The 19,462-nt window shown below is 51.0% G+C and overlaps 1 protein-coding gene and 1 long non-coding RNA gene across 3 annotated transcripts in view; one reads left to right on the top strand and one right to left on the bottom strand.

The window, feature by feature from the left end:
• LOC144163104 (uncharacterized) overlaps nt 1-19,462 on the top strand; it is a 350,313-nt gene that overhangs the window by 149,038 nt on the left and 181,813 nt on the right. The window lies entirely within an intron of this gene.
• The window catches only part of LOC144163098 (neprilysin-1-like), a 107,308-nt gene that overhangs the window by 517 nt on the left and 87,329 nt on the right, over nt 1-19,462 (bottom strand). For both annotated transcript variants that reach the window (XM_077693900.1, XM_077693901.1), the window contains 3 exons: nt 2,033-2,098; nt 945-1,040; nt 406-482 (listed from right to left, as the gene is read on the bottom strand). In XM_077693900.1, the coding sequence (XP_077550026.1) occupies nt 406-482; nt 945-1,040; nt 2,033-2,098 (239 nt within the window). The remainder of the gene's footprint in view (nt 1-405; nt 483-944; nt 1,041-2,032; nt 2,099-19,462) is intronic.

The raw sequence follows: 19,462 nt of genomic DNA, 5'->3' as shown, positions 1-19,462 counted from the left end.
AATGAGATCTGATTTCTTGAGTCAAAGTGTGGAGCAGTACCAAAAATGGGTAAACGTAGAGGTTGGGGGGTGTTCTTTCCCGCCAGTAAAAAACTTGTGTTATTTCACGACAATTTTGTTCTCACGGCGTACGCTAGTAGTCGCCTCCAATTTGTATGCAGCTTGAGCTTAATCTTCCGCTAGGTGTGAAAGGAAGGACTCCATGAAAGTGGTTGCGCTGGACGAAGTTTTTGCATTTATTGAAGTTATCGTGCGAAAGAGGTACCTTCACGTGACAATTTCTTAGCTTATTAGGAAAATCTGTATGGCTAATAATATTTTGACAAGCTGGCTTTAGATACAAAATACCTCCTACATTTCCACATTTCCTTTTTACCTCAAAAAGTAACGTAACCCACATCTTACCTGTACTCGTCGGGGACGTGGGGGTCGTACTGGATTTGTGACTTTTTATATTCCGGACGCATTAAATAGCACCGTATCTACAGGCAAAGATAGCAGATCGGCAAGTTTTATTCACCCTAGCTTCGTGAGACACAGGTTAAAAAGAAAAACAATTGCATGAAGATGCGGGTTCGATTCCTGGCCGCAGAGGCCACTTTTCTGATGGAGGCGAAAAGCCAAAATGCCCGTGTGATTAAGATTTCGGCCCAAGTGGTCAAAATTAACCCCGAGACCTTCACTACGGCTCGCCTCATCGCCTGTGAAGCATTGGCCCGTTAAGTCCCGCAATCAATCAATGAAATTACGTTGAAATTATCCTAACAACGCGCGGAAACACTGCGCGCAGGGAAACGGTTTGAAACGTGCAGAAATCATTATTAGTTTCTAATTCAACAACGTTTAATTAGAGATTCGCGTCACGTGATTTACAACGACACCTTATGCGAGCTGCGAATTTAATCAGTTTCTGATTGTTTGGATATGTGATGGAGGATACTCACCATAGCGATGGATATAAAAAAGAGCTTTTCTCCGGACAGCTCCTCCAGTCCTTTCAATCGGGTGTCCTTCCCTTCTTTTATGCTGTTTTTATACGCCTGTAGAACAAACCGCACGCGAATATAGGTTTCAATGAAAATGGAACTTTTGTTTCGTGGCAGTTGCTTTTTGCCGTTTCATGTCAACCACGCCTGATGCTTCATTTTATTCATTTTATACATGCAGTTAGTTTTGTTGTGTGGGCAACAGGAGGGGCACGTCGGCAAATATTTGTGCTTTCGATCCGCGGGTACAGAGCGACAGAAGGGTAGGAAACGTAAGAGCGCTTGCGAAAAGAGGTGACGTCAGTTCAGCCAGCGGTGGCACTGGATGTGGTGGCGCTGCGTTCGCATCGCTGCCGACCTCATCGCTAGGTGGAAGTCAAGTTGTGGAGGTGGCGGACGCGCCCTTCGCACAGCGCCTTCCGTCACAGCTTGTGCACGTTGTAAGATGGAGTGCGTAGCGAGGGGACGGCAAAGAGAAGGGATTTAAATGATGGCGGGAAAGCCGAGATATTCGAGCATCGAAAGCAGCGACCGCTAAAACAAGAAATGAGATGACTAAGACGGGAGGAATGCGAAGCATGTTTAGCGTAGTGCACAGATGTGTCTTGATAGAGGCACGCGAGAGACGCTGAAGTGCGGGTTTTCGAAGTCGGAACAAAGCGAACGCATACATCGCATCATCAAGTGCGCGAAGCAGAGAGATGCGATGCTTAGGAATTCACAAGCATCCGCCAATGGTTATTCGATAACTTGAATTTTTTGAATACTTGATATTTTTATGGAGTCGGACTTGCATATAGAAAAGCGTTCGCCTTCCGTATGCTCTGGCGTTCCTTGAAAAAGGGCAGTCTTTAAAAACTCCACGGTCGCCATTCTTATTGAATATTGAGACTGGCACATTGTGAGTGCCTTCACTCGGTGGGGCAGACTGAGCTTTTTGCGGCGTCCTGCATTAGTTAAAAAATGACGCAAGCTGATGTTTTCTCTACAAAATGGCCAACGACGTCATTGCGCCAAAATCCGCACTGAAGGAGGGGAGGTCTTACCCTGAACGCAGTTCGGAGTGCACCATTGTCAGCTATGTTTTCTCCAAGTGTATTTTTCCCATTGAGCTGTGAGAAAATGAAAGATATAACTAGTTCTGTTTGAAATACGTAGTCAAGGAAAGGTGCAAAAATAAAGGAACAAGGCGTTTCACAAAGTGCACACTGACGGGTCCAATATGTTCGCCAATATTGCCGGGACACCTTTTCTTCCACGTTAATTTTCCCACAGTGAGGATTATGCTCTTTAAAATGGGACTCGATGATTTCGCGTTCCAGTGGGAGTGAGTGCAGATAAAATTTACAGAAGTCCAGAACCAAGACCCCCCGGAAGGAGTTTTGCTAGGCGTAACGTAGATTCCGAGAGAACAGGTTGGGTTTAAGGAAGGTTACTTAAAGATGGGTCGCGTTCATGTCATCGATATTAAACTAATTTACGTGACATTTTAAGTAAGAAGCACCGCGGTCACATTATCACGTGGTGTCATGCACCCGAAGAGAGTCGCGCCTTCGCGCACCCAAACAGACGCTTTGAAAAAATACCCGCTTGTTCCTCGATTCAGCCATGCGGCCAAAACTTAGGAAGATGCTTGAAAAAGAGGTTTATCAACCAGAACCGCTGGAAACTCCAGGAACCGTTGGCACTGGTCATACGTGGCCCCATTATTTAGCCCAAGGAAAATTGCATGTACATTTCAGGCGTATCATATGTAATATTTAACCAGCAGTCCCCGCGTTCTTTAATTATAAAGGCTGGTTGGATTAGTTTTCACTAAAGTAATTGAAAAAAAAAGTGGCCGCGGAAGAAACAAAACGACGCGTCCAAATAGGCGCACAAAGTCTGCACCACGGGAGACATTAAAACAACCACAAGAACAACAGAGCTCCCACTTTTGCTGCTCTAGGAAGAACAAGCCCAGTCACCATCTCACGCTTGAGTCCGGAAGGGTCTCGCCTTGCTACCGCCAGGACGGTGGCAGGGGGCACGTGTCGAAATTTCTGTCATTGTGACAGTTCGTTTACTTGGCCCTCTGCACCAATTTTAATGTTCTACATTTTACAAAGCTTGTATTATATATTCTGCACTTCATATTACTAGTCGTACAATCCTCGTAATAGTACTGACGCTCTTTGGCCTTGATGCCCTTGCGCCAAGAAAACCTAACATCATCACTTCTACACCGATACTGCGAAGGCTTCTTCAGCCGTTGCATGAACTGCACATGGCCTCATCGTTTCCAGTACGAAGACATTACACAGAAATAGCAGCATTTCCCGGCAAAAGCACATGGCAGCATATTAGCAGTAGAACACATTGCACAAATCAGAATAGAACACTTCATTATCGTTACAGGCTCGGTAAGTGTGGTTACAGCTTTCCATTGCTTCAAACCAACAAAAAACATTGTCTTCAAGCATATAATCAATCCTCTAACCTCTGCTGATCACTCAAAACTAAAAATAATTGTTTGCTGGGTTCCGGGTCACTGTGGAATTCTGGGGAACGAAATCATTGACCAGAGTGCCACTGTGGCTGCTATTCGCAGCAGCGTAGATGTACCGTGTGTTCCCTACCTCGAACTAAAGCCGGCGGTACGAATAACTTTGCGTAAGTCTTGGCAGCAAACACGGGACACAGAAACAGAGGACAATTGTACACTATGAAGCCACACTTAGGTAGATACATAACAGACAAACAAGACAGACACACGGAAGTAGCCTTAGCTTGGCTACGGAAAGGCCACACTTACGTAACACATTCCCACTTGCTGACTGGGTCTTCGAGACTACTGTTCGGCAGGTATGGAGAGGGCCTATCCATAGTGCATGTGCTAATCACATGCAAGGCACTCCCCACCACATGACGCAAACAGTTCCCCGAAATCTACAGACAACAAATCCCAGTCCGCCCATCGCACTTCTTAGGCGATGAAACAATGTTTTCTGTCAAAGGCCCACACAACACCCTGCACCACATGGCCTTTCCAGGGGTCATCGGATGCTGCGCAGGGACGTTTCGCGCCTTCTACTGAGCTCCCTTTAGGAGGCGGAACTGGCGAACTCGTGGTGAAAGGAACCTAATTGGGAGGAGCTTGGGCAGAGCAATTGCCGGCATATCCGGCCAGGCTAGCCCCGCCTGGTCCCACTGGACAATCACGACCACCACCACATCCAAGGCACTTTTAATTATTTATCAGAAGTTACATTTCTGAATCTCATTTCGCATCACGCATAACTACAACCTGGCCCTCTGAATCGGCCATCTCCATTGTCTTCATTTGTTTTTATCCTGCTGCTGAAGAATTTTAGTATTCACTTTTTAGGAGCGAAGCTCCTCTTGCTCGGGCCCTGTCCCGTCCCTCGTTGCTGCTGTATACGTCACGACACATTAATGATGATTGTGGCAGGATCCCCCTAGGAATTGGCCAACCAAAGATTGGCCGGAGAGGACATGACGTTCAACGCGTTCGTTGCTACCAAACAAGGAGAAGAGGAAGAAGAGGTTGTCGTTCGTCGCCTGCGAGCTCAAGACACGTACCGAAGGTACACGACACAAGACACTCTGCAGAAGGCGACGGCCAAGGTGGCTAAAATGTCATACACCGAATTCGCCAACTTACCCATGAAGATTCTCGTCGTCCAAAACAACCCCTACATAACCACCACAAACATCGACGTCGTCGACGGGCTTGTCAACGGAGCGGTGGAAAGCTTGACGTGTCGAGTCTTTATATGATGTGGGGGCGAATGTTTCACGGTTTTACCTATAAGCATTTTTGCTTCGCCCCTCTCATCATCATTCACTTCGTTGAGATGGCGGAATTTTTTTATCTGTGCTCGTTTACCGTCTTTTTTTGGCGCTCTTTGCAATAGTTGGCCTTGCGCCATCAAAATGCAACCACCATCATCAATGTGATGAAGTGCCGGTGGACAACGAGGAAGAGGTGACCGAGCGCGCAGCTGCAACGAGAGGGTGCAGAAAATCGAATGCGGCCGATGGTCAGTGGACGCCTGTGACGCGCTAGGGTTGAGAGCGCGGCCCTGTGATCGTGTTGGGGGAAACCCTTGGTCGCAACCGCTGGCGTGCCCGTGAGCTGTCCGCCGCTGATCCCGACAACCCGTGGGCTGGCCGTGCCTGGAGCTGGTGACGCGCTGGGCGAGAGAGCGCGGGTCCGTGTTCACCTGGAAGGGGAACCCTCGGCTCGCAGCCACTGCTACGCCCTTGAGCCGTGACCCATGTATTAGGTCGACGATGCATGCCCGATATCCCGTGCCTGGATGCGACGTGGCATAGAGCCGGTCATCCAGCGAGCCGCCCAGTGACGTTTCCGTCGGCCCCGCCCACGTCGTGACGTCGTCACCCCGTGGCTACAACTAAACCCAGTAGGACATTTTTTCCCTCTATCGGGAATGGTTTCACGTTAGTCTATGCATCTTTAACGCGTGTAACTTTAGTTTCGTGTTCTTGGTTCCTGCCGCTATCGTTGTCTGCTTCTGCTTGTCAATTATGGATAAAATAACGTGTACCTGCGCACGCACTGGTCACTTACTCGTGACTTTCACGCCAATCCTGGTCCCATTCATTACAATCAAGTTTCTCATTAGTAAAAGCCCCAGATAAGGGGACTTCATCTCTCAAAAATGGTTCATAACTTGTCTGAAAGAGACACAGTAAAACTCCGAATAAACGACTTTCTCGGGGTCGTGGAAGAGCGTCGTGAAATGCGGGCGTCGTAATACCCGAACAACAGCCATTCAGCGTATCAATGCAGTTTCGGGCGATTGATTGTCAAGGAACTTTAATGAAAACTACGAACTAATTATTTGCAGGGCTGGGAAACCTAAATCACTGCTAAACGTAAATGAGAGCAGAATAACGCAGAGCAGGTGCCAATCACGCTGTATTGTAGTCCCCTGCCGTGATTCCCGCCAGCCAGTGAGAATCATGGCGCACATGATCACGGCAAGCAGATGCGGAAGCCTAACCCTGTCAGCGTAATCTCATTGGGAATCCACTGCTTAGTGGAAAAAATGAACACCTGAACAATGCCGCCGCGACTACTACGCAACAAGAGGAGACGGCGTGGCAAGGAGGAAAGTGTTTTTGCCGGGGAACGGGTGGCTGCTGGACTGAAGAGAGACGAAAGATGAGACGGAGAAGAACGCTGTGCCGGAGAGAACTGTTTGATCGGACTCAATGTTCACGAAACAGGTGCGCAGCACTTTCATTTCGTCCGCCGGTCGGCCGCACGCTTTTTTTAATTTAAGTATTTCATGCCCGGGTACACCAAGATCTCACCCACGTCATATCCGTCAAGGAAGTGACGTTGCCAGGAAAAGTGCCGTTAACGCTGTGGCGCCCGGATTCGAGCCCATGCCCTCTCGAACCTTCTTGCCCCAACGGAAGGTATGTGGCGCTCTACCGACTGCGCTATCAGCAGCGAAGTGAACAGCTCTATGAACGCGCCTTATGTCCTTCCCTATGACTCATTCAGATTGTGCTGCCGTCTAGGAGAGGCAAAGCTTCGTAGTGCATCACGACGCTAAAGAGCGCCGACTGTTGGCGTCTCGATGCCAGTGTTAATAAAGATGCGCAGGCAGGGGGCGACAGTAGGGGGAGTAGAAGTGGAGGAAGAGGAGGATCCGGGGGCGCTCACTGCCTCGCTAATCGACTCCATCGCCGCATTGGAAGCCAGACGCTAATCCTCTTTCGCTACACATTTTCTGGTGCCGAAACCTGGGAAACGAGGCACGAGCGGACCCATGTCGACAGCGAAGCGGCTCCGAGGCACGCGAGGCTTGGATACCTTCGTACTGCTTTATCCTGGGAGTCTTGCTCTCGGCCGCCGCCCCTTTCGGCTCGTGCCCAAGCCCGCCCTTGAACCCTAGTATTCGAAGCCCCAGCGTCTTGCTTCATCGACTGGTGCCATGAACGCTCTTAGTATTCGCCGAGATGTCCTGCGAGCGACCGTCTCCGGGACCATGACAGTCCTCGACGCCTTGCTGCGGACCCAGGCAGCAACGGCCCTTGACAGAGAAAATGTCCTCGACCTCATCTTGCATGACCAGGTCAGCCTTCACAAACTCGACGCTCAAGTTCAGGGGAACCTGAAGGATGAAGAACTTGATGCCGACGTTTTGGAAGCGATCGAATATAACGAGCGTATCTGCGCCCGGCGAACGCGCGTACGCTTCTCCGCGAGCCATGACTCTTTCGCAAACCCCGTCCTTAAACCTCAGGCGGCGCTGTTTACTACCCGAATCGCAACCTCGACTATGTGCTCGCTTCCCGAGGAGGCCCGGTGGACAATGGTCCCGGGTGACGTGCCGCCTGTCTGGAAAATGACTGGTGCGGCGGTAGAAGAACAGGGCATGGATGACGGAGGCACTGCAGCCTTTCAGGACGCCAAGCAAGACCCCGAGGGGCTCAGCAAAGGAGAGCGGCTCCAGCGACCATCCAACCCTGGTGTTGCCGTGATTGCCGTGGTGGAGAAATCTCAGGGACCCTGCCAAGACCTCGTCGTCGCTGACGCGACTATGGTTTCCGAGATGTCTGACCGGCCTTGCCGCAACGCTGGCGTCGCCGACACGGCTCTCACGTCAGAGACGTCGCTACAGCCCTTCCGCAACCCTCGCTTCGAAGACTTGACTACCGCTCTGGAGACATCTGACCCGTTCTGCCATGGCGCTAGCGTCGATGATGCTCCTCTTGTTTTGGATATATCCGAGCTTCCCTGTGGCGACCATTGCGTCGGCGACGCATCTCTCGTTTCGCAAGCAGTTCAGAAACCCGGTTTCGAGTCGAATATATTTTCATTGGGTCCAGCAACGAAAACACTATTTTTGCAAAAGGTGAACTCGCTTCAGAGGATAACGAAGCGCCTTCTTCTCCGACGCTCTGTGAGCGAGCTTCGACGCCGGAAGCGAGCTTCGGCCGCGCTATCCAGGCCCAGTGGGGAGGCATCCTCAACAAAAGCTTCGATGGTGACTACCCCTTCTTTAACAAGAGCAAGTCGATGCTGGACGCGCCTTTCTACACTGTTTATGGGTCCGACGAGAGGGAAGTCTCATGGTTCGCAGAGAAACCGGATGTGCTGCTGGAACCCACTGATTGCTTCACAGAAGCAGTATCAAATATGGACGCAACGACAATGCCACCACACTCGCCGCATGATCTCTGTCAATTTGACCAACCGCATAAGCTGTTCCCATTCGATCCCGGTGGCCGCCTTGACAAAGCTGTTTACAGAAATCGACGGCACCGAGATGCCCAGCCGAATGCTCCAGTGGATCCCCGAGCCAGCCTTCAAGCATCGCTGCTGTGAAATCATGCGCCGCTATGGAAATAAAAAAACTGGTCTTAGTGGGTCCCGGACTTCGCCACCGACCGTGCTGCTGCCAGCTAGCTCCTAACCAACTTGGCGGCGGCGGGAGTATGTTAAATAAAGACGCGGAGGCAGGGGCGACAGTAGGGGGAGTAGAAGTGGAGGAAGAAGAGGATCCGGGTGCGCTCAGTGCCTCGCTAATCGACTCGATCACCACATCGGAAGCCAGACGCTGTTCTTTTTTCGCTGCACATTTTCTGAGGATAGACCAGCACAGATACCCTACATTTCCAACGTCGTCGGTAAACCAGGTCGCGGGATGTACCAGCACGACCGTGTTCGGCCAAGCAGCTGGTTCCGTGGCATCCCGCCGAAGCCAGGACAATACCATGCCAGACTCGGATGCGCTCGGGGCGAAGACTCAGAAGCCATCGCGCATGGGAAATCGTCGGATTAAGACATTGGATGAACGGCGTAGCAGTGGTACCGGGTGCAACTACGGCAAGGCATTCACTCGTGCACCGCAAGTACCAAACAGGTGGCTCGGCAGCAAGTCTCGGAACACCCAGATTCAGGCATGTGAAAGTGAAGCGTTCGTTCGACTACTAGAAGCAAGGAAATCCAAGGCAATGACGACGACACAGACACAAGTGCGAAAAACTCAGCCAGGTCTCAGAACGGAACATCGGAAGCGAACAGAAAAGGGGCAAGGGACCGCTGACCAGAAGATTGAGGCTGCATCCAGAATACGATTTATCCAAGCTCACTCGAGGACTAATTTTGCCTCCGGCGTCACGCACTCCGGTTCGAGCAAAACAGCGTGCCCCGTCGTAGCCAAGAAGGTAGCAAGAAGAAGGCATCGTGCTGCGAAGCATAGATGGAGGATAAAGAAGGATGCATCTTCCAACTCTCATCTACAAAGGAATTGACATCGGACAACCCATCTAGGAAAACCAGACTAACGGGCTCTGCACTTTCCCACTAGTGTCACCGTCGGGGGTGGAGTATGTTGCAGATTTGTAAAAAAAGAGGAAGAGGACAAAGGCGGCTAACCGGCAACTATAATTACTATCGGAGAGAGGGGAAAGAAGCGAATAAACCTCGGTCCGGCTCAGCCATGGCCTCGCGTCCGTGTTCCGTTCCATAACAGCCAGCGCCTTCGTGTACGGGGGACGCGCGTGAATTGAGGCCAGGCTCCGCTGCGGCGTTGTTCCCGTGACCGTTGTGTTTCAAGCTGCTGTTTCTGTGAATGCATGTCATTTTTGGTATTGTTGTCCCGGAATGAATCGGTTATTTTTTTTTTTGTTTCTTACGTGTAGGCGCCACTTCGCCCGGCGGGGTCTAGCTCGCGTATCCTTCGCCATGACGGAGGATCCTTTAACATTCAACTGCTCCTGTGAAGGCACCTTTCACTTTCGCGTTTTACCGATTCCTATAAAAGAGGGAACAACCACAATTTTTTCTATGGGAACTTTGCTGGGACTCCATTAATCTGTCGTAAAACCTGGTATAACGTGGGGACAAACCCGGGTTCCACTGTGTTTAGAAAGCTTGACTGGGGTAAGTCAGGGATACAGTAACCTTCATTGACATGCGCGCCATTTGAAAGGTACGGGAGACATCGTCATGTTCAGTCAGTCTTGTCAACACCTGCGAAGAATGCTACAGAAAGGTTCAAGAAAATGTTCAACACTAAAAATTATTGTGAAGGTAACATGCAGCAAGCCTCACATTTTAACCTAGGGAAGGACATTGTTGAACAGTCGGATTTCGCATAAATGTCTTCGAGAAACTGTCATTTCTGATCTGAATCACGAGAAATTTACCCGCGTAGAACTAGAACGGGATGGGGACTATTAGGCAAGCCGGCTCAAGTAATGAACAGCAAGGTACCTCTGCCACCCAAAAGAATTAGGAACATTTTTTCCGGAGAAAGAGCAACGTAAGCTTTTCCGTACTTTTAAATGTTTTATACCTGTTCAGGAGATATATAGTTGCCCATTAGGTGTACAGTTATATAGTTGCCCATTTAGACGTTCAATAAAAGCGTGCCCTTTTGTCACCGTGCCGTTGTGTCGCTTAACTCTTATTCCGCATGCCGTTTTGTCGCATGGGATTTTTTTCTGATGCCCTTTTGTTGCACACCTTTTTGTCGCATGCTCGTTTTCGCGTGCCTTTTTAATGCACAATGTTCTGTCGCATGTTCTTACCTCGCATGCTTTTTTTCGCATCCCCTTCTGTCGCACACCTTTCTGTCGCTGGTCTTTTTTCGCGCGCCTTTTTGTCGCAAACCCTTTTCTCGCATGCTTTTTTTCGCATGCCCTTTCTGTCGCGTGCTCCTGTCGCACACCTTTTCGTCGTATGCGGTTTTTTAGCATGCCCTTTTGTCGCACACTTTTTTTCACATGTTGGTTTCTCGCGTGTTCCTTTTCGCACACCTTTTTGTTGCATGCGCTTTCTTCGCATGCCCCCCCGTCGCACACACTTTTGTCGCATGCTCTTTTTTGCAGGCCCTTTTCTCGCAAACCCTTTTGTGGTGTGCTCTTTTTTCGCAGGTCCGTTTTTGGCACACTCTTTTGTCACGTGCCCTTTTGTCGTGTGCTGTTTTCACGCCACTCCAAAGAACCGTACAACCAATACCTTTGATTGCGCTTGAGGGAGAAACTTGGTGCCTTACTAAATACATTGAAAGACAGTGTAGGCAAGGCTAATAACCAACAAACGAATGGTGGTAGGAGATGCCCTTAAAAATAGTGACGAAAGTAGCTCGTTCGATTAATGAGCATGCTAGGGCAGGCGACATTGGAGCTCAAGCCGAGAAGGGAGGGTACTTGGGCCGGGTTTGTAATACGACTAATCGATTTCCGGTGGACCAACCTTGTAACCGATAATTGCTCCAGATAGACAACAGCAGAACGACTGAAAACGAGGCCTTGTGCACAGCGCCGGAAACGGGCCCGGCGAATCGCGGGACTCGCTTCGAGGGGTGTGTCGCCTTGGGTGTCTCTGGTCGAAAAGTTAACTTCGCATATTTTGCCCAACCGCTGAACAATGGTAGCAAAGCTTTGCTTCACAAAATCAATCATCTTGAGTAGTAAGGTTTTAGGCGAACCCCGTGGACGACTTCGGGCCGCGTGCATCGTCGTGATGTCCCGGAATCACCATCGGGGATCACCTCGCAGGTAGGTTGGCCAACACATCTTAGAATCCGGTGGGTTCCGAAATACCTATGACGGGGTAGGGCCGCAGAAGCTTTTCACTGAGTCCGCGTCGTCGGGTGGGAATCCAAACTCACACACGATCCCCTGGGTGGTACCCGGCGTCTCAGCATCGAATGTTGTATTGTCCGGCATTCACCAGCTGCTGGTCCATTGTACGAACTCGAGCGAAATGGCGGGCCTCCTCCGCACGCTGAAGGTATCCTTGGACGTCGGCGTTGAGGTCGTCGTCTTGTACGTGCGGAAGCATGGCGTCGAGCATCGTAGTCGGCCGTCTTCAGTAGACAAGCTCAAACGGTATCAACTGCGTAGTTTCCTGGGTCGCCGTGTTGTACGCAAACGTGACATATGGGAGGACTTCGTCCCAAGTCTTATGTTCAACGTGGACGCACATAGACAGCATATCCGCGATCGTCATGTTCTAACGTTCCGTTAGTCCATTTGTTTGGGGGTGGTAGGCCGTCGTTCTTCAGTGATCCGTGTTGCTGCGGCGCAAGATTTCTTGCATAAGCTCCGCAGTAAAGGCCATTTCGCGGTCTAGGTTGGGACTTCGGGGGCTCCATGCTACAGCACAACTTGGTTTATGAAGAACTTCGCGACTTCTTGAGCAGTGCTCCTTGAAAGAGGGGCGGTCTCTGCGTAGCAAGTCATGTCGGGCACGCGTCGCACTGTGTGGCTGTCGTCGTTTGCGGGAGTCATGTCAGAGTTAGATCGCGTCGTCGGGCTGAGGGCACGTCGCAAATCACGGTCTTCGTTCGTCATTGAAGGGTTGTCGTTTTTCCGCCGTTGTACAACTTCAGCTCCAGAAGTTGGTGCCTCAAGTTTCGCCTGCGTGAGCTGGGCAACCTTCCACGTACGAACTCAGAATTGCTATGGCGGCTCGGCGATTCGTATAAAGTGTCCGTGTATCGAATACCGCGGCGTCTGTTCTGCGGGAATTTATCTCTCGGCGCGAGTCTTTCTCGAACCGCAGAATTACGAAATTCGAATTACACCGAGAACACTGTAGAGAAAACAAGATTATTCTAAGCAGTTGGCGTTAGATCGAAACTCTCTCCCTATCAAAAGAGGCCGCAAAAAAAAAAAATTAAAGCCGTTCCGCTCTTTGTGAAAGCTGCCCGATGTGCACAGCAGATTCGCCATAATGGGCTGTAGCGCTGTTATCCGCTCACTGCTAATACACAATGCAATTCGAATTTCCCGCCTTCGCAGTGCTCCTGCGCCCCCTGGCTGAAACTTACGCCAGCGGGAGTTCTGTTCTTTTTGTGCTTGCTTTTCCTCCCGCACGTGATATCGTGTCACTGCCCCCTTTTTTCGGTTACCACCGTAAAAACCAACCCAACGAGCGTTCCTAATTAAATGAACGCGGAAACCGCCGCTTAATTATGTACATTTCGCCTCAAATGTGCGTACAGTATTATTTGCTCTAAGCAACGGGGACATGTATGACAAGTGCAAGCGGTTCACGACTTTCGAACACTTATGACTATGTAAATCGCTTGGCTTTCGAAGCCTCTGGGCGACGCCGTGAGGACAGCCGATACGACGGAACGCTGTGTGCTGTGGGGTTTTACTTGGGTCTAGCGAGCGAGCTACGATGACAAGGCGAGCGCCTAAAGTGCTTTGCACTTAACAAAGAATGAAACACGAGCTTCACTTGGCACACAGATAGCACAGACCGGTGCAGCCGGGTGGTAAAACAAAACATAAAAAAAATTCCCGCGCCTTCCCGCGAGGGGAACACGAGTAAATGCAGAGCATTGGGGCCTCAGTACTGGTTGAAGGCAGTGTTGCTTCCATCGCTTCTTCCGTGATGCTGGAGTAGCAGACACGAGTAAACGTGGGCACGAGCGTCAACCAAGGAGGAGGAGGAGGTAGCCTTTATTGTGGCAGGAAGACTCTACGTCAAGTGGGGGAAGGGGAAATAGACGGGGGGGTTGTAACTTGGGACATCTTAAATGAGTACAGTTCGACCCAAAACAGGTGGGCTCCTTAAGAATGCTGAAGAGGCCGCGTGGGGTGAGGAGAGCAGGCTCACGACTCTAGACTGCTCGCGCTAGACCGCTTTTTAGGGAAAAGTGTGCAATTAAAGCCAGCATGGAGGGTTCCAGTGTACGAGGGTCGATGTAAAGAGAGGCTGTATTTGGAGGAGGCTTGAAGGTTCTGTAGCGCACGAACTTCGGGCAGTGCCAAATTAGGTGCTGGAGATTGGCGGGAGTGGGGGAGGCGCAGAAGGGACATCGAGGCGGTAGAGACGGGGTGTACCATTTCCGGAAGGTCTCAGGGGTAAGGCTAGCATTAGCAAAATATTTGTTTATGAAAATTTCGGCTGATCTTGGGAGCGGGGGCAGGGCGGATAAAAAGCCGGTTGGAGTCAGGGCCTTGAGGCGGTCTTTTTTTTCCTTTTTGTAACGTAGAAGCTGTATCGCTGGTGGTAATGTCTCAGTAGGTGGAGGAGCCAAGTCGGGTAGCAGCGGAGGACTAGAGGTTATACACTCCCGCGCAGCCGAGTGGGCTGCCTGGTTCCCCGGTGATGACCCCTCATGTCCAGGTGACCAGTCGATGCGAACATGAATGCCGCTAGATTTCAGGATGGAGATCTGATGAATGATTTTGTTGGCGATGGTATTTGTCGACGTAGGGCATTTTAGAGTCTGTAGGGCTTCGAAAGAGTCTGTCAGGATGCGTATCTGGGAAGGCACGGAGGAGTCAAAGTCAAACATGAGGTAGTCTATGGCTTGAACAATAGCATGTAGTTCCGCTTCGAGGATGGTAGCACATGGAATATTAAGGGATCGTTTGCCTTGGATGGAAGGGAGGTCAGGAGAAGCCCATGCGGTGCCAACTAGTGGAGGAGAAATGCTCGCGTCGGTGTAAATGTCGATTTCGTTGGGGAGTTTACGGTTTCTGAGAGCGTTGATGCGGGCAGCGCGGACGGGGCGGGCGTTGCGCGGGACGGGATGGGTGGCCGTAGAGTCCGTTACAGAAGGGCGGCTCCACGGAGCGAGAGGCGATGGGATGTCGGGGGGTTCAGGCGGCTTGAGATTATCCCAGGCGATGATAGAGACACCTTGATGAGTTAATGTGCGCTTATGAAGGGATTGATTCACTTGCTCTTTAATTATATTTTCCAGTGGGGGAAGAGCAACTGCAGCTTGCAAGTTCTCCAGACGAGTATGTTTTGGTAGTCCGCTGATGGTGCGAAGGGTGGCTCGGTGCAGCTGTTGAAGCGTTCTCATGGCCGTTTTGTTGAGGTCGTAGGTTTGGGCTGCGTAAGTTATGGTACCAATTGCGACGGCGTGGGCTAAAGTTTGGGTTGCCTTCTGGCTTGCTCCACCAAATTTGTTCGAGAGGCGATGTATGGCATGTTGAATTGTTTTCCATTTAGCTTTCAGCTGCTGTAACCATATTGACGGGCTGTTTTTGTGTCCGATTGGGATTCCGAGTAGTCGTATGGGTTGAAAACTAGCTGTTATAGGAGTACCGGCGAGAAGAAGAGTTGGAAGGTTATAGTGTGGAGGGGGTTTTTGGCCAAATACAGGTAAGAATTCGGTTTTTTCGGGGGCTAATTCCAAACCAAGAGAGGCCAAAGAGCATTCAAGGCTATTTGCGGCGGCTTGGAGTTCGGTTTGCATGTCTTCGTAGCATGAAAAGTCGGCTGATTCAGTCCATATGGTTACATCGTCTGCATATATTGTGAATCGTGCAGCAGAGTCACGTTCGAGATTTCGAGCGACCCTCACCATGGCGAGATTAAATAGTATCGGGGAAAGTATGGATCCCTGAGGTACCCCGCGGTCAAGGTAGTACGTGCGAGGAGTCCAGCCTGGGTAAGATCCTTGAAGTCGTATTGGCCGAGCGTTCAAAAAATTGCGGATCCAGATTTGTGCCCGGGTGCTTGGGTAGGCGTGCGCCAGTTCCTCTAGTATGGCAGATTGATTAACGCGATCAAAAGCCTTGCGTAGGTCAACTGCTAGGATCAAGTCGGGAGGAGAGTGGTTGTGATGGGAGCGATTGATCACTCGACGTAATAGCCAAAGACTATCGTGAGTGCTCAGGTTAGGGCGGAAGCCAGTCTGTGCAGGGTGAAAGTATGGTTTGACATATTCGAGGTAATGGGTGATACGGTTATTGATTAGCCTTTCTATGAGTTTGCAGAAAACAGGAGTAAGAGAGATGGGTCGGAGGTTGGTGAGGTCAGTTGGGCCGGTACCAGGCTTCTTGGGTTTGGGAATAGGGAAGATGAGAGTGAGCTTAAGATGCTCAGTAACTTCACCATTTTCCCAGCAGCGGTTAACATGGCCAAGTAAGGCAACAAGGGCAGGTTTTGGCAAGTTGCGGAGGTGTTTCCAGGTCACACCGTCATGTCCAGGGGCAGATTTGGGTTTACCTTGGTGAATGGCCGTGTAAAGTTCATTGAAGGTGAAGGGAAGGTCGAGGTCGTCCTGTGGCGATGAAATGGGTATGTGTGGAAGAGGAGGAGGGGGATGGAGTTGGGCGTGGGGGAAGAAAGCCATAATGATATCATGTTCAACGCTGACTGGGTCTTTTGTGAGCGTGAGGGTAGCAAATAGTGGAAGTCGCTGCTTTTTCTTAGGTCCAAGACTTTGGTGAATTTTCCAGAGAGCCCGAAGGCCTTTTCCATGACCGAGTGTGGCACAGAGATCATTCCAGTGCTTATTGGAAAGGCAACGTTGGTATGACGTGATAAGTTTATACTGGCGGCGGATGCGGACGAGGATTGTATGACGTTTGCCGGTAGAGCGGTACAGTTGTGTGAGATAGTGAACTTTTTTCCAGAGGTTTGTGAGGTGGGCATCGAGAGCTGGTGTGTCGGAAGAGCACTCGATTTCTTCGGTGGCTGCTTGGGTAGAAGTTCGAATAAGATTCGCAAAATCATCGAAAGAGGCAGGGGGGTCTTTTTGGTCGATATATTCGCGGAAGGTGTCCCAGTCTAGTCGTGATAGTGTCTGCTTGGTGCGCGTCTTCTTGCCACGAAACGTTATTAGGAGGGGGAAGTGATCACTGCCCCAGGTTGTAGAGTAGGGGGACCAACTTTTGATGAGATTGGGTGTTGCCCAAGTGAGGTCCGGTGTGGTATCTTCCTGAGCTTTATGAAGGCCAATTCTTGTCTTTTGGAAAGGTTCATTGATAAGAATGAAATTGTGGAGATCCATGGTGTCGGCGAGAGAGCTTCCTCGAGCAGATGGGCGGCTGTAACCCCATTGTGGGTGAGGGGCGTTGAAGTCACCACAAATGAGTATTGGAATATTTGGGTGACGGGTGACGAGAGCCGGGATCCAGGCAAACTCGGAGGAACGTGAGGAACTGTCGATAGGTTTGTAGTAGGCTGAGACGAGAATAATTTTGCGGCCAGAAGGGAGGCGTGTTAAAACTGCAATGACTTCGTGATTACAGGATGAGAATTCGGGGAGGATGACGGGAGAGGTAGCGAAGTGGGACTGTACAAGAACGGCGGCATATCCTGGAGTAAGAGTTGATTTTACTTTGGACCTACCGCGCGTCAATTGCGTGATAGATGGGTTCGTATGTGCAACATAACCGGGGATACTCGGAGTTCCGTGTGTTTCTTGGAGGAGAATAAACGAAGGTTGGGACTGTTTAACCTTCATCAGTAAAGTAGTGCGCTGGTGCTGGAAGCTGCGGCAGTTCCACTGTAGTGCCGTTACTGGGGCAGTCATGAAACAATCTGCGGACGTGGGGGTGGGATCTTTCTCGGGGGCTCTTTGGTTGGGTCAATGGGTGGAAGGCGTGTAATGACTTGTTGTAGAAGTGTTCGTAGTTGGTTCACCTGCGTGTCGATATAGGAATGCGTGTTTTTGCAATCTTCCTGTCGAGCGAGTCGTTCTTGATGGATGTCAGTACGTATAGTTTGCAGTACTTGAGTAAGTTGGGGGTCCAGTCTGGATTTGGAGGTAGGAGTGCGTTTAGTACTAGGGCTTCGAGTGCGCCTTGTGGATGAAGGGGTCGTGGATGTGGACGGCTGGGTGGAGGGCGGTTTACAGGGGGGTGGTTGAGAGGTGGGCGGGAGTCTGGGTTGTTGGGCTCGTTTAAGTTCCATGATTTCGGCCTTGAGTTGCTGATTTTCCGCACGAAGGGCATTCAGTTGAGCAAGAATATGTGCCATATTGTTGTCAGAGTCTTTCGATTGAGAATTACTTTTGGGCTCGTTTGTAATGGTTTGCGTAGTAGGAAGACGAGGGAATGAAATATCTTTTTGCTGCACGAGATCCGCCCAAGAGATGCCATTGGCACGGTCCTTGGCAGGGGGTTTGTTGGGTGGCGTGGGAACTCTTCCAGGGCAGGTAGGGTTCAGTGCAATGTGGCCCAACTCATCGCAAACGACGCAGTAGATGGTGGGTCCACAGTCTGTTGTGTCGGGATGCATTTTCCCACAGTTGCGACAAACGGTTGGAGAAGGACAATGTCGAGACATATGCCCGATGTTATGGCAGTTATAACATACCATTCGACGCGGTTGGTATGGCGACACTTTGATGATGGCCATATAGTATTTTACCACTTTTGGGAGATTGGGAGAGTCGAACGTTAAGACTGCTCTGTTGGAGTGGCCAAGGCGGTGGCATGCTATGATTTTGGCTTGTTCGCAGCGGATCCATTTCAGAATTTCTTCATTTGTTTCATTGGGCTCAACTTCAATAACACCTCTGGACGTATTGGGCCGATACGGGGACAGCTTGATTTCAATTGGAATTGTGACTGAGGATCCACTCTGGAGGAAATGTAGCTGAGTGGCTGATAAGAGACGTTGCGTGTGGGAATCGTCGTACACTGTGATGTAAAGGCAGTTGCCGAGTGTGTCGTACCGGTGGGAAGCTAGTTCGGCAAGGTATGGGTTTGGTGCAGTTGTGCCAATTAGATGGGCCAGGGTATGTTTGGGAATCTCATTGACGCTGATTTTAGCGAGCGGTCTGAGCACGAGCAGAGAGCGTGGCCTACTCACCCGATCAGTTTTGTTCACGGTTCTGCTGGTGGAAGAGGTTGGCCGAGTCCACGAAGCACGGTCATTGAGAGGTCCGAGTTGAGAGTGTGTTTCTGGGTAGTTCAGGGGTGCATCAACAGAGCTGGGAACACTCGGCGGGTGTTGCACGTCGTCTTGCATATAGACGTCCTCACATGCCGCAGTTGGGTCACTATGGGGCGCTGTTCCATTGGTGGTCGATGAACTGCTGGGTGGTGTAGAACTGCGGGGCACCGTTGGAGGGGCAGGCACATCCATGGCCGGTGGCGGCGTAGCGGCGGTCAGTGGGGGCAGCGTAGTAATGACAGGGGTTGTAGACGCAGGAGGTAGAAGCGACGCCGTCTGCAAGTCCAGCACAGGGGGCCGCAGCAGCGCCGGCGGCGCCGACATGATTGCGCCGAGGCCTAATGTGGCAGTGGCGGTGGTGGGGCTGCAAAAAGCCCCGTGGTTCGAAGAAACTGGGGACACTGGGTATCAAAATGAAGCGGGGCGCTTCGTTATCAACGGGGGAATCACTGAGAAGAAGGTGGATGGTAGCGAACCGGGTTTAGAGGCCGTTGAAGCAGGAACCGATACGCAACCATACCGGCAGGTTCTTCGTCGTCGTCTTCTTCTTCCAACCAAGGAAGGAAGGAGCAACGCAGTGACTGAAACACGAGCGACCGCTAGCCGCTATATTTGCAGCGCGCGCAGTAGAGGGAGAGCGGTACGGGGGGGAGAGCGCGCATGCGCAAGCAGCGCGCGCCCTTCCACGCCCCACCGCGCTGCTATCACGCACCTGTTACGCCGAGACCGCGACGGAGCGAACGGGCTGACTACGACGCATGCGCGCGCCAGCTGCTGTTGAGAGAGAGGAGGGAAGGAGAGGCGCACCTGCTGCGGACGC

The sequence above is a fragment of the Haemaphysalis longicornis genome, unplaced genomic scaffold, assembly GCF_048455015.1.
Source record: "Haemaphysalis longicornis isolate Haplotype H1 unplaced genomic scaffold, Haemaphysalis longicornis Haplotype H1 scaffold_12, whole genome shotgun sequence".
Taxonomy (NCBI): Eukaryota; Metazoa; Arthropoda; class Arachnida; order Ixodida; family Ixodidae; genus Haemaphysalis; species Haemaphysalis longicornis.
Note: the sequence above shows the minus strand (reverse complement) of the source record. Positions and strands in the feature narration are given on the sequence as shown.